The sequence below is a fragment of the Macaca nemestrina genome, chromosome 3 (genome assembly GCF_043159975.1).
Source record: "Macaca nemestrina isolate mMacNem1 chromosome 3, mMacNem.hap1, whole genome shotgun sequence".
Lineage (NCBI taxonomy): Eukaryota > Metazoa > Chordata > Mammalia > Primates > Cercopithecidae > Macaca > Macaca nemestrina.
The window spans coordinates 41,820,478-41,835,511 of record NC_092127.1 but is presented as its reverse complement, the minus strand read 5'-3'; the positions used below and the strand labels follow the sequence as shown (position 1 = coordinate 41,835,511).

Here is a 15,034-nt window from a genome sequence, read left to right as displayed (position 1 = left end):
ACCGGCACACACATTCATACACGCGTACACATCCTCCCCTCCCACAACCCTGCCTCACCATCATCTTAAGGTCGAGAGGGACATATTAGTATTTTTCTCCTTCCTTCATACCATTTTTGTTCCCACCAATCTGAGATAGTTGGTTCCTACTCATATCATCAGGAAAACTGCAGATAGTGATAAAAGATATTCCTGTGTGGCATCCTAACTTGTAGGGATTTTAGTCTCTGTTGCTGTCTTAGCAAATACACAGTGCACAGATTGTTCTCATTTTGAAAACTGAAGGACCTTTATTTCTTTCAGACTTTGAACATTTGGTCTTATTTTAACAGCTAAGCTCTTAAGGTTTACTACTTCAACTGTAGAACCCAATTGCTAGTTAGCAGGAAGGATGAGAATGTGAAATGTGTCTCTCTTTACTATTTCCCTCCCTCTTCACCCTTAACTGTAATAAGGGTGTTTTACAGGTGTCACTTCATTTAAGTGTGGCTGATTTACAGGACTTTCAATCCAACCTAAAAATTTACTAGTAGAGATGACTCAGGGAAAGGTTACAGGGTATCTGTTCTTTGAATGGAAGTTCATGTTCTATGCAGGCAGCAGGATGGTTGTGCTTTTTCCATTTGCCCTTATTCTGGAATCTTGCAGCCTTCGCCTCTTGTGAGCTGTTGTATGATATGGCAGAAGTCTGAATATTTCTCATACATTATCTTATTAATCTCAGTTTTTAAAATTGAACTTGAAAGAACTAAATTAAAAACTCAAGATAGTCTTGAGAATGTTAGAATTATTTGTATTATATGCCCAAGTGAGAATCACAGGAAACTTTAATTTTTACATTCATCACTGTTGCCTTTGAGAGAAATTGAAATGAAGCAATGTAACAGTAGTGGTAAAATTCTTTCCTCATTCATTGTATACCCAGCACTGTGCTACACTTGTATACAACTTGTCTCATTTATCCATAAAACAGCCCTATGAAGTATAAGATACTATTATTATTCCCCATTTATAAATGAAAATAGAGGCACCGAGAGGTAAATAATGTTCCCTAGGTCATACAACTACTGAATGCTGGGATTGTCATTCTGAAAGTGGAGTCTGTGTTGGTAACGTCTCCTGTAAATTGCTTGGTGCTTGGACAGGTGTGAAAGAGCATCGTTAGTGTGTATGCCCAGAGCTGGTCGAATAGGCTCTGTTAGTTGTCAGAAGGGGGTGGTGGCTTAAGTAGTGGAAAGACCTTGATATTTGGGGTCAGAGATTCTGATTTAAGGTTCGGCTTTGTCATTTTCCAGGCATTTGGGCTAAGCTTAAATTTTTTTAGATTAAAAAGGCAGTAAGTATCATCCTCTCTGGGCAGTTTTTTTTTTTTTTTTCTTAGAGTTAAATAAAATACCTGTGCAATAGTTTTTCGTGAACCATAGAACACAGTACAAATGCTGGTTCTTTGAAACACACAGCAGTGGTTCCCAAATTCAGGTCTTTGGACTAATGATGGTCTGAGATAAAATTGATTTTGGTCTGGTAACTCCTTTCATCTATTACCCCTATCCCAAATAATGTAATTAGCTATTACCCCTATCCCAAATAATGTAACTAGCTAAAAGCATTCCTTTTACATGAGTTATTTTTTTCCCTCCTGAGCTTATCTTTTTTGATTTTTAGGTATAGAAGCTTTGTTTGACATGAAATTACGGTGATAACAGATGTTAATTGTTTTTTAAAAAATGTCTTGACTCACTAAAGTAAAAAATTGTCAACTTCTGCTGGGCCTAACCTTTCATTTGTTACGGTTGGACTTGTATTGGCATGTGAAGTTCCAGATGCTAGAGGTCCCTCTGACATACAGCACTGTCCTGTGAGCCCTGATGGAAAAGGGGTTCACAGAATGTTCTGGGGCATACTTGGACAGTCACTCCTATTGTCTTAAATTTCTTATTCTTCCTACTTCTTGTTTTTCTTTTTTGCTGGGAGTACAGATGTGAGCCACCGTGCCTGGCCATTCTCTTGATTCTTAAGATTTTCTAGACCTTACTGATTACAGTAATGTTAAGCCAGACAATACCAGTGTTAATTTATTTTATTTTTTGACAGTGTTGCTCTGTCACCCAGGCTGGAGTGCAGTGACGCGACCTCGGCTCACTGCAACTTCTGCCTCCTGGGTTTAAGCCATTCTCGTGCCACACCCTCCCCAGTAGCTGGGGTTACAGGCACCCATCACCACGCCCAGCTAATTGTTGTTGTTGTTGTTATTGTTTTTGAGACAGAGTCTCTGTCGCCGAGGCCGGAGTGCAGTGGCGCGGTCTCAGCTCACTGCAACCTCTGCCTCCTGGGTTCAGGCTATTCCCCTGCCTCAGCCTCCCGAGTAGCTGGGACTACAGGTGCCTACCACCACCCTGGCTAAATTTTTTGTGTTTTAGTAGAGATGGGGTTTCACCATATTCGCCAGGATGGTCTCCATCTCCTGACTTCATGATCCACCTGCCTTGGCCTCCGAAAGTGCTGGGATTACAGGCATGAACCCCCGCGCCCCGCCCATACTTCATTATTAAAGGTTAGCTTTCAATCATCAGTAAGAGCAGCTGCTTACCAGGGTGCTGTTCATGGACTTAAAGTGCATTAGGTGGATTTTTAGACTAGATGCTTTTTAGCACTATGACTCTATAATTCTATCATTTTGAGAGGCCAGAATTAAATCCCAAACCATCTCATATATGGGATGCAACTTTTCAAACCGTTGTGAGCTCTTAATACCTAGAAACAAAAAATTGAGCTTACATTTAAGAGATTTTCAGGTAGGAGATAACTGTTGATTTTTCTGGCAAAATATTTAAACAGTATGTCTTTAAATCACTTCTGTGTTGCTAAATCTGTTTTAGAGTTTTGTTTCAAAGCACCTGTTCTTATTTTCCCTTTTCTTATTAGAACCAGCAGTATTGCTGAGCTGTTTCATTGATTCAACTGTATCTGTTGCTGCTTTTTACACTTTTCCTCTTTAGTAATGTATTTATAGCTCTACATATCTACTTAATTTATGAGGGAAAATATAAAGGGCTGTTTTTTTGTTGAAGGGCCTGCTCCGTTTGGTTCCAGTTGGGTAAAACACTATTGCATGTATCGAAAAGCAGCGAAGAAGTTCAACATGATCCCATTTGAGCACAGATCTGGAGGGAAACTTGTAAGTATTTGATTCAACATGGAATAGATTTTAGTCTGTCAGAAGTAGTGTTTGAGGGTGTCATTTTAATGGTTTATATTCACCGATGATACATTTTTAGTTTTAAAATCTTTGTTTTGTTTTTAAGTAAAATGGGCCAGAAGATGGAACAATGTATGTGTTTTCTGAATTGCATGCTTGGGTTTTAAACCACTAGATTTTTTTTTTTTTCTTATTTTAATTTAAGTTCTGGGCTACATGTGCAGAACGTGCAGGTTCGTTACATAGGTATACATGTGTCATGGTGGTGTGCTGCACCCATCAGCCTGTCATCTACATTAGATAATTCTCCTAATGCTATCCCTCCCGTAGCCCCCCACCCCCTCAGAGGCCCCAGTATGTCATGTTCCCCTCCCTGTTTCTGTATGTTCTCATTGTCAGCTCCCACTTATGAGTGAGAATATGCAGTTTTAACCACTAGGTATTTTTTTAGGTGAACAATAGAACCCTTTTATGCCACTGTTTAAGATAAAGGTAACATTGACAGCAAGCTTTCATGACTCAGTGGTTCCTCAGCATTTATACAATGGAGCTGACTTGCACAAATGTATTCATAGCCTAAAAACAAAGAAGAGTGATCTGGAATAAATTTTACTGTTGTTCAGTTCGTCTTACAAAGTTCTCACATAGGTATTTGCAATGCATTTAGTTAACTGCTCCCCCTGAAATAAAAACAGCAGAGCGTGATAGTAAGAAAAGAGCAAGACGACCTCACAGAGTTGGCTGTGTAGAAAGGTGATCTTTATATGTATTTTAAATGGAATCTGTAGCTTATTACAATAATTAATGGTCTAGAAACAAAACTCTTCCCACCAATGTTGAACATAATTGATAACACATTTTTAAGAAAGCAGGTTAATTCATTGCTTGCTGGGTGAATGGGTATGGTTTTGCTTAGATGAATAAAAACAAAACCAAAACCTAAGTTCACTTCTATTTACTTACACGATGCCTTTCCCTGAAAAATATTTAAAGCAGCTTTTAATAAAAGCACATTTATATAATAATGAAATAGACATGGAAAATTAGTCATGGTGAGGAGAAGGAAGTGAGGAGATGGCTCTTGAAGCATTAAGTTTGAGACTGAGTTTCCTGTCAGAGCCAATTCAAGCCCTGAGATATTTCTGCTTAGTGATACCTTTCTGTTTTAGCCTCCAAATAATAATAAATATGTTATGGAATATAGCTGGAGATTTTGAATATTTGTATATCTTAATGTTATTTAGAGATCTTCACGTTCTGGAAAATGTGAAAATGTTCAGTAAGTATGTACTCACACTTCATATAGTTGTTCTTTTACTGAGCACCTGTATTTCTGCATTGCAAATTAAGTAAAGATAAATTCAGGGTGATTCACATAGGAAAGACAGAAATTGCCAAGATAAATGGTTCTAGCTTTAGATTATCAAAATATTTAATCTAGGGTTATTGGTGTACTTTTAGATTGACCTGTATGGAATTACAATTTTTATAGGCCAAAAATAGTCACATATTGTCTGTGACGTGGTATGACATAATATGAAATAAATTTTTACACTAAAAAAAGAGTACAATAAGAGACTAACAGTATTCCAATATCTAAAAACTGTACTGTTAATCTACCTTTAAAGATTAACGTTTGGCCAGGCACAGTGGCTCATGTCTGTAATCCCAGCACTTTGGGAGGCCAAGGCGGGCAGATCACTTGAGGTCAGGAGTTCAAGACTGGCCTGGCCAACATGGTGAAATCCTGTCTCTACTAAAAATATAAAAATTAGCCAGTCATGGTGATGCACACCTGTAATCCCAGCTACTTGGGTGGCTGAGTCACAGAGTTGCTTAAACCCAGAGGCGGAACCACTCCAGCCTGGGCATTTAAAAAAAATGATTAAAAAAATAGAGGTTAGTTGGAACTGTGACAGAGCAAGACTGTCCAAAAAAAAAAAAAAAAAAAAAATGAACATTGGTATTGTCTGGCTTAACATTACCATAATCAGTAACGTCTAGAAAATCTTAAGAATCAAGAGAATGGCCGGGCATGGTGGCTCATGCCTATAATCCCAGCACTTTGGGAGGCCGAGGTGGGTGGATCATCTGAGGTCAGGAGATCGACACCAGCCTGACCAACATGGTGAAACCCTGTCTCTCTGAAAATACAAAAATTAGCCAGGTGTGGTGGTACATGCCTGTAATCCCAGCTACTCAGGAGGCTGAGGCAGGAGAATCACTTGAACCTGGGAGGTGGAGGTTGCAGTGAGCCAAGATTGTGCCACTGCACTCCAGCCTGGGCGAAAGAGCGAGACTCCCTTCTCAAAAGAATCAGGAAAAGGACAAAAATGTTAATATTTTAGATTCTAAATAGCATTTAAAAAGCCATTTTGAAAGAGGATAGGGTAAAGAGAAGGGACTTAAGATCTTGAACCTTGCTCCCCTGCTCTCCAGTATAGAATGGCTGAGTGTTGATATGCTTATCCTGTAGGTTTTGAGACTGTTCAAAATGATTATTTGCAGGGAGACGGAGAGGTGTTCTTTTTGAAAGAATGCACCAAGAGGCATACTGACTCCATTGACAGAAGGTTTTGTTTTGACATAGAAGCTGCTGATCGGTAAGTTATTGGAATCATTGGACATGGTGAAAGAGTCGTTTTAAAAAAATGATTAAAAAAATAGAGGTTACTTGCAACTGTGATTTCCATGGCCTGGGAAAATGTTACCTCGCTATATTTCCAGGCTGTGTGTTCATTATAAGCCGTTTAGTCTTGGTCACCGGGTTTAGCTATGGGGTGATAGTTTCATCTTGATTTAGTTAGGAGTCATTCTAACCAGGGTTGTCACCTAAAAAATAACCTTGGAGGCCAGGTGCAGTGGGTACGCCTGTAATCCTAGCGCTTGGGGAGGCCTAGGTAGGCAGATCACCTGAGGTCAGGAGTTCAAGACCATCCTGGCCAACATCCTGTCTCTACTAAAAATACAAAAATCCTGTGAAATCCTGTCTCTACTAAAAATACAAAAATTAGCCAGGCGTGGCGGCGCACACCTGTAGTCCCAGCTACATGGGAGGCTGAGGCAGGAGAACCACTTGAACCCAGGGGGCAGGGGCTGCAGTGAGCCAAGATGGTGCCACTGTACTCCATCCTGGGCGGACAGAGTAAGACTCCGTCTAAAAGGAAAAAAAAATTGCCTTGGAGCTTTTCATTGTTGATCCAAGCCTAATTTGTAGCATGAAGAGAACAATGGCAAGAGGAACTGGGTGACAAAGCTAAAAAGGGGTGATAGTAGCTAGCTATTAATGCAGAACAACATTCATTTGTGCTTGTGGGAGTTTTCAGTGTCTACATCCTGTATGTGATGGAGGGTCTTAGGCAAACTCCTTCTGTTTATTCAAAGATGAATTATTTTTTTTCTTATTGTATGACTTCTAGTTATTTAGTTTTAAAAGAGTCTTTGCCAGAGAGGAAGAAGTAGAAGAGAAAGGTTTGTTTGTCATTATTACGACTTGTCTGGCATTAATTTCTACGTCCTCCAGTAGCATTAAGGAAAATCCTAGTGCACATAGAATATTTGCTTTTTAATGGCTGACAGTACAGTGATTCCTTGCCAGCCCTGGTTTTGGCAGTGATGGTTTTTAGATAAGGCTGTTCTATGTTTGTACAATAAAAGCTTATGAGATTTGTTAAAGCAAAAGCTCAGGTCAGAACCCAGGAATACAAAAGTAATTGATGCTGCTTCCTCTGTTAGATGATACAGTTGAGTCTCTGGGGGTAGTACAGAGAGGGAGGAGCAGTGCTTTTATAATAAATGAATTGAGGACCATTTATTACACATAAAAACAGGCCCTTAAGCACCATGATAATTTTGGCACTACTGTGAAAAGGATGAATGGTTAAATAAGCATTTTGCCAAGATAGGAAAAATACGGAAGAGAATGTCAGTGTAAAAGAGGTTGGATCTTGCTATGTTGCCCAGGCTGGTCTCAAAACTCCTGGACTCAAGCAATCCTCCCACCTTGGCCTCCCAAAGTCATAGGACTACAGGTATGAGCCACCATGCCTGGCCTAAATTTCAGGCCAATAAGATTTCTTCCAAACTTTAAATAGGGAATCAGTCAGCGTAACACAAGTCGAGCATACATCTGTGTGCACACACCCATGGGTAGCACTGGATTCCTCTCTGAGTGCCACTGTCATCAATGCTTCCGTGTTTTATCTCAGCTGTTTCCTTGCCATAGCTCTCTCAGGTAGTTGTCACTGTTTCCATTTTATGATGAGAAACTGAGGCACAGAGCATTTGAGCAATTTCCCCAAGGTCACGTAGCTAGTGGTAGTTGAAGAGCTGAGATTTGAACCCCTGCATTCTCTACCTAGAGCCCCATATCTTACCTTTTTCTCTTTTCTTTCTTTTTCTTTCTTTCTTTCTTTTTTTTTTTTTTTTTTCAGACGAGTCTCACTCTTTTTGCCCAGGCTGGAATGCAGTGGTGCAACCTTGGCTCACTGCAACCTCTGCCTCCCAGGTTCAAGTGATTCTTCTGCCTTAGCCTCCTGAGTAGCTGGGATTATAGGCGCACGTTACCACACCTGGCTAATTTTTGTATTTTTAGTAGAGACAGGGTTTCACTATGTTGGCCAGGCTGGTCTTGAACTCTTGACCTCAAGTGATCCACCCACCTCGGCCTCCCAAAGTGCTGGGATTACAGGCAAGAGCCACTGCGCCCAGCTTGAGCCCTACCTCTTAACCACTGTGCTATAAGCCTCTGCAGATCACCATATGGTCAGAATGTTTTCTAAATAATTGACAAAGATGTGTTAGCAGTGCTGTCTACTACAGAATATGTTAAGTGAGGTGAATCTGATTAGTTTTGAAAGCAGGGTACGTCTATAATGCAATTCAATCACTTTAATCATCCAAAGTATCTGGTTTTCTCTGAGACCTTGATCATCCCCATTTTTTTTTTTTTTGTTAGCCATGATCCTTGCTATGATTGGAACTACTCTCCACCCCTCAAAGACATTGATGAGGGATTCCTATGGAGGTGCTTACACATATGAAGGATAACACCTGTAGGGAGACTCTTGGAACAGGGGAGGACTTTAGGTCGGTGATCTATTCTGGTGGTTTTCAAGTGCTTTATAGGGAGACCCTCTTTTCAAATAAAATTTCATGTTAATGCATATGTAAAGCAAAAAAAGTGGGTTCCCTTATTAAAGAAGCGTAGGGGCCTGAATTCCCCCCCTTTTAGCTTCCCTCTTTTTTCTTGCGGAAGTCTCTAATTTACTTCCATTGAGGTCCACAGCTCCTTTCTGGGAACTCCTGGCAGGGGACCTAATCTAGTTTAGGTGGTTAAAGAAAGGCACACAGAGGATCTGACATGTAAATTCATAACTAAAGGGTTATCTGGAGTCAGCTGGGATTGAGATTCATGTGCCAGGTAGAGTGAATGTCGCATGTGGAGGCCTGGAGACAGGAGAGGGCGTGATGTATTTGAGACACCTAGCATCACTAGTGCAAGAGCCAGAGAGAATGGGAGAAGAGGCTTGAGATGGGGCAAGGGCCTGAACTTGAAGTGTTTGGACTTAATCCATTAAATAGTTTTAAGCAGGGCAGTAAGTGACAATTATATTTGTATTTCTCAAAGCTCATTCTGGCAGAGTAAGAAAGATGTGGAGGTGGCAAGAGTGGACAAGAGAAAGTCGTTTAAGGACAGGGTGAGAGGGCCAGGATTGGTGTGGTGGCAGTGGAGATGGAGCCAAGTAGGGTAGATCTTTGGGGATAAACGGGATGTTGCAGTTAGAGGGTGAAGGAGCGGGGAAGGTTTCTGGCTTGAGTAGCTAGAGGTACCATTTACTAAGGTGGGAAACAAAGTGGGGGCATAAGGATGGGGGAAGATAGTGAAATTAGTTTGGGTCATTGTATTAGTTAATTTTCATACTGCTATGAAGAAATACCCAAGACTGGGTCATTTATAAAGAAAAAGAGGTTTAATGGACTCACTGTTCCATATGGTTGGGGAGGCCTCATAATCATGGCGGAAGGTGAAAGAGGAGCAAAGGCACATCTTACATGGCAGCAGGCAAGAGAATGTGTGCAGGGAACTGCCCTTTATAAAAACCATTAGATCTCATAAGACTTATTCACTGTCATGAGAACAGCATGGGAAAAACCCATTCCCATGATTCAGTTACCTCCCACCAGGTCCCTCCCACAACACATGGGGATTATGGGAGCTATAGTTCAAGATGAGACTTGGGTGGGGGCACAGCCAACCCGTATCAGTCATGTTGAGTTAGATTGCTGTGGGTCATTATGAAGAGAAACCTGGGAGGAAATTGGGTACAGAGCTTGGCGGCTGTGGCAGCATTTAATTGGTTATTCATGTTTGACCTCCTGAAACTCTCCATCCTTTTACTTCCCTGACAGTTAACTATTCTGGTTCTCCTCAGATCTCTTAGTCCTCTCCAGTTCAGCTGTTGCTCCTTTAAATGTTTCCATTTCCTATAGTTGTTTTTCTGTATCCATCCATTCTCATGGTTTCACACTGAAAGTATATCTCTCTGTAATACGTAGTTTTCTTACCTTTTTCTGTATTTTGTACTGCTTCTAGAATCTTTAGCTCCTTAATCCTAAAATCTGAGATCTATAATGCTTCCAAATGCAAAACTGTTTTAGCACTGGCATAATGCCACAAGTGGAGAATTCGTACCTGACCTCATATGGTGGGTTGTAGTCAGAACTTTGTTTCATGCACAAAATTATTAAAAATGTTGTACAAAGTTAACTACAGGCTACATGTATAAAGTGTATATGAAACATACATGAATTTCTTGTTGAGATTTGGTTTCCATTCCCAAGGTATCTATCTCATTTTGTAAGTGCAAATATTCTAAAATCCAAAAAAATCTGAAATCCAAAACCCTTCTGGTCACAGGCATTTTGGATAAAGGATACTCAACCTGTGCATTGCCAACTCTGCTCTTTTTACAATTCTTGGTAATTTCAGTATGACTTTAGGTGATCCTTTCAGTGCTTGGCATCTTGATTTGTTAAGTTCCTCTCCTTCAGTGACCTTATTCTTTACTGTACTTCAGCCGTTTTTTCCGGTGTTCATTCCTTAGACCTTGTCATTGCAAGGAACTGCAGTCCTCAGCAATCCGGATTGTAAGACTTTCTCTTTCTGATACCACCTTCTTTCCTAATAAGCACCCTTAGATTCCCCAGTTAAGCCCTACAGTCTATTGTTGTTCGTGCACTCACTTTCTTCCTTAACTGGTTGAAATTTCATAGTCACTCATACAGTCCCTTTTTAATACCCTTCACTCCGCCGCTTCTTTCTTTCTTTATTTTGCTTGTTTGCACAATGCCAACTTACGATTCAGTTCTGCCTTCTCTCTTTCTAGAGTAGAGAAGCAAGTTCTACTGTATTCATGGGATCACTTCAGATACATGACCACTGTCCTCCAATAAGCTATTCATGGTAGCCACTGATCCTACTGTGTTTTCTTTTTCTTTTTTTTTTCTTTGAGTTGGAGTCTCTGTCACCCAGGCTGGAGTGCAGTGGCACCATCTCCGCTCACCTTAACCTCCGCCTCTCGGGTTCCAGTGATTCTTGTGCCTCAGACTCCTGAGTAGCTGGGACTACAGGTGTGTGCCACCATACCTGAGTAATTTTTGTATTTTTAGTAGACGGAGTTTCACCTTGAACTCCTGAACTCAAGTGATCTGCCTGCCTCGGCCTCCCAAAGTGCTGGGATTACAGGCGTGAGTCACCCTGTCTGGCCCATACTGTGTTTCCTTAGTTCCTGTATACTCGCAGTTGAATATTTTTTATTTTCCTCTCTCTCTTAAGCTCTGACACTGCCTCCCTTTCCTGATGACTTTGTGTCCTATTTTGTTGTGAAAATAGAAGCTGTAACAAGAGCTCTTTCCTGCTGTAGACACCCACCTCCACCCTCAGTGCCCAGACACCCTGCCTTTCCTCCCTGCCTGTGGGAGCTGCCTGTGTTCCTGATGGAGGCCAACTCCTCTGTTCAGGTGTTTCCATTTCCTCTTCCCATCCTCTGTCCGCTGCTCCAGGATATTACTCAAGCAACTCTACTTTTTCTTTCTTGTTAACATTAGTTTTGCCTCCCGGCAGCATGTGAAATGCTCTTATTTCATTCATCTTAAAATACAAAAGCCACTACAGCCACCATCACCAATGAAACCACCCTTCCCTTTCATTTACTGCCCATTTTTTAACTCTTATAAACAGCAGCAATTCTTCAAAAAGCTGTTCTATTTATGGCCTCAAATTTCTTTCCTGGCCAGGTGTGGTGGCTCACGCCTGTAATCCCAGCACTTTGGGAGGCCGAGATGGGCGGATCACCTGAGGTCAGGAGTGTAAGAGACAAGCCTGACCAATATGGTTAAACCCCATCTCTACTAAAAGTACAAAAATTAACTGGGTTTGGTGGTGGGCGCTTGTAGTCCCAGCTACTCAGGAGGCTGAGACATGAGAATTGCTTGAACCCGGGAGGTGGAGGTTGCAGTGAGCTGAGTTGGCACCACCGCACTCAAGGCTGGGTGACAGAGTGAGACTCCGTCTCAAAAAAAAAAAAAAATTTTTTTTTTCGTATTTCTTTCATCTTCTCTTTTGAAGTGTCTACTCAGGCCTTTGTCCTTTCTCTCCACTGTTGAGGTCATCAGTGGTCTCCCTGTTGCTGTACCTGGTGGTCGATTCCCAGTACTCATGGTCTTTTCCTCACAACATCCCTGACATGGCCCATCACTCTCTCCTCCATCACATGCTTGCTTCAAGGACAGCACACCTCCCTCTCACATCTCTGGCTTCTTCACTTTTTATACTCCTTTGCCAGTTCTTAATTTTCCAGATCCCTGGATGTTGGAGTTCTCTCGGGTTCAGCCCTTCATTGTTTTTGCTCTTCACTCACACTTTTTTATGACCTTGTCCAGCCTTACGACTTTATGTGCCATCCGTATGTTGGTAACTTGCAAATTTATTATCTCTACCTGGATCTTGTCCCTGACCTGCAGCTTCTTATATCCAGCTGCCTACTCAGTATTGCTTCCGGGGTGTCTAAAAGGCATTTCAAACAGTGTAGATGTGGGGAATGGTGGTGATTGTTCTTTGAAAGTTTTCCGGTAAGTCTTGGGAGTGGGAGGGGGGTAGTTACATTCCTCTAACGTGTTACATAGGTATATGAATTCATTCCTACCATATAGATACTAATATATAAATCTTTACTTTTTCTTAAAAGTTATACGTACTTATTTTAAGTCTGAACTTTTTCTAAAGCTCCTTGGTTAACTTGGAAAATAATTTTCTTGGTGTGTTCATATTCTTTAGTCTAAAAGATCAAGCTGCTTTCTAAAAACAATGACAGACCCCCCCCACCGCCTTTTAATGGTTTATTTCCTCATTTCTAAACAGAGAAACATCTATTCTGGTTTGCTGTTACTAGTAGATACTGTTTGGGGTCCCTTAATTTCCTGCCATCCCCCACGATCTGTGTCTTAGTTAGTCTCGTGTGGAGCAAAATCTGCTGGCAGGAGGTGAATGTGCTTTGAGATCTGTAATTCTGGGGCTTTGAAAGCATTATTTAGTGAAAAATGTGAATGAGATAGGCTCTTCTCTTGTCTACTTTCCTGATTCCTAGGTAGAATCAGGAATTAGGGAATTATAAGTAATTTGTTCCTTGTCTATTAGATTATGAATTCCATGAGGGTAGGAACACTGTTTTACTTAGTGTTACTTGGTATCACAATACCACGTGTAATGCTTTATACATGGTGGACATTTATCAGATTTGTACGGGATTAAATGAAATTGAATTGTTGCTCAGAAGTGACTGAACTGTGATTAGATTCAATCAAGCAACTGTCAGTCAGCTGTCCTCTTCTTCTGCACCACACCGCTATACCGTGAGCTCTAGTGTCTTCATTCTGCTTCAAGAAAAATAAACCTAACTTGTTGTGGAGTGTGTGGGTATTATAAATGGATTTCTGCTGCAGTTTGTACAAGGTTCGTATTGGGTACCTTCTTTTTTCTTGAGATGGAGTTTTGCTCTCGTCACCCAGTGTGCAGTGCAATGGCATGATCTCGGTTCACTGCAACCTCTGCCTCCCAGGTTTGAGTGATTCTTTTGCCTCAGCCTCCCAGGTAGCTGAGATTACAGCCACACACCGCCACACCCAGCTAATTTTTGTATTTTTGCTAGAGATGGGGTTTCACTATATTGGCCAGGCTGGCCTTGAACTCCTGACCTCAGGTGATCTGCCCGCCTCTGCCTCCCAAAGTGCTGGGATTACGGGCATGATCCACCACACCTGGCCCTCTTATTGGGTACCTTCTTGTAGCAATTTTGCAGTTGATTGTATATGTCTAATATAAACATATTTTGTCATCTTTACAAGTATCTGTTGTTGCTATTTTTTTATTTCCTGTGTTGAAAGAGCAGCCTGGTAGCATTTTGAAGTAGGTGATAGCACAGTGGAGCCGGGGCTTGCCTTTGATCTGTGTAGACATAAATCAAGAGCTTTTCCTTACTTGTGGCATTATTTCAGATCAGATTTGGTTGCATATAACAGAAAAAGGCAAAATAAACTGGCTTAAATGGGGTTAAAGTTTATTTTTTCTCTTGTTTGGGAAGCCCAGAGGTTGCCAGATCACGGCTGATATAATCCTGATTTCTCTTGAGCATGGTTTAGTTTTATCGCCACTCGAGGCATGAGACAGAATGTGGCACTGTTCCATTTATCACATAGCACTGTCTCTGGTTGTAGAGACATTTTCCAGTGGTTGCATAGACTACTTTTGCTCACAGGCTGGAATGGAGTTATGTGGTTACACCTAGTTGCAAGGGAGGCTTCTAAATCCCAAGGTTGGGAAATTGCTGTCTTTTGTTTTCAGAGGTCCATGTGTTGTTCTAGTACTTTACTATTACTGAGAACCAGTGGGAGAATGGCTAATGGAGGGTGGGGTGGAGCCCAGCTAGCTATTACTACTTTGATTATCAATGGTTAGATGGATGTGTGCTTCATTTTTTTCTCCCTCAATTTACCAAAAGGTTACTTTGAATTTTTCTCAGCTAAGAGACAGCATTTAAGGCCACAGATTTGAAAATCATGTCTGATAAGGGACTTGTTTCTAGAATAAAGAACCATTATAACTCAATAATATATAGACAAGTAACAATGAAATGGTCAAAAGACCTGAATTAGACATTTTTTCAGAGAAAATATACAAGTGGTTGCCTGGGTGCAGTGGCCCATACCTGTAATCCCAGCACTTTGGGAGGCCGAGGTGGGCGGATCGCCTGAGGTCGGTAGTTGGAAACCAGCCTGGCCAACATGGTGAAACCCCGTCTCTACTAAAAATACAAAAATTAGCTGGGTGCGGTGGTGGGTGCCTGTAATCCAAGCTACTCGGGAGGCTGAGGCAGGAGAATCACTTGAACCTGGGAGGCGGAAGTTGCAGTGAGCTGAGATCACGCCATTGGACTCCAGCCTGGGCAACAGAACGAGACTCCCATCTCAAAACAAACAAACAAACAAACAAAAAAAACACACAAGTGGCCAATAAACACATGACAAATGCTTAATATTGTTAGCTGTTAGGGAAATGCAAGTCAAAACCACAATGAGATATCAGTTTATACCTACTGGGATGGCTATAAATAAAAAGCCAGGTAATAACAAGTACTGGCAAGAATGTAGAGAAATTGAAATCCTCATACACTGAGAGTGAGAATTTAAATGGAATGCTGCTTTGGAAAACAGTTTGGCAGTTCTTCAGAAAATGAAACAACATTGCTATCTGACCCAGAAATTCTGCTCCTAGCTATA

At 41.2% G+C, this 15,034-nt stretch overlaps 1 protein-coding gene across 7 annotated transcripts in view; it reads left to right on the top strand.

Moving 5' to 3' along the window:
• The window catches only part of LOC105463455 (Rho GTPase activating protein 10), a 351,270-nt gene that overhangs the window by 161,196 nt on the left and 175,040 nt on the right, over positions 1-15,034 (top strand). For all 7 annotated transcript variants that reach the window (XM_071092951.1, XM_071092950.1, XM_071092949.1 and 4 more), the window contains 2 exons: positions 3,072-3,178; positions 5,708-5,802. In XM_071092951.1, coding sequence (XP_070949052.1) covers positions 3,072-3,178; positions 5,708-5,802 — 202 coding nt within the window. The remainder of the gene's footprint in view (positions 1-3,071; positions 3,179-5,707; positions 5,803-15,034) is intronic.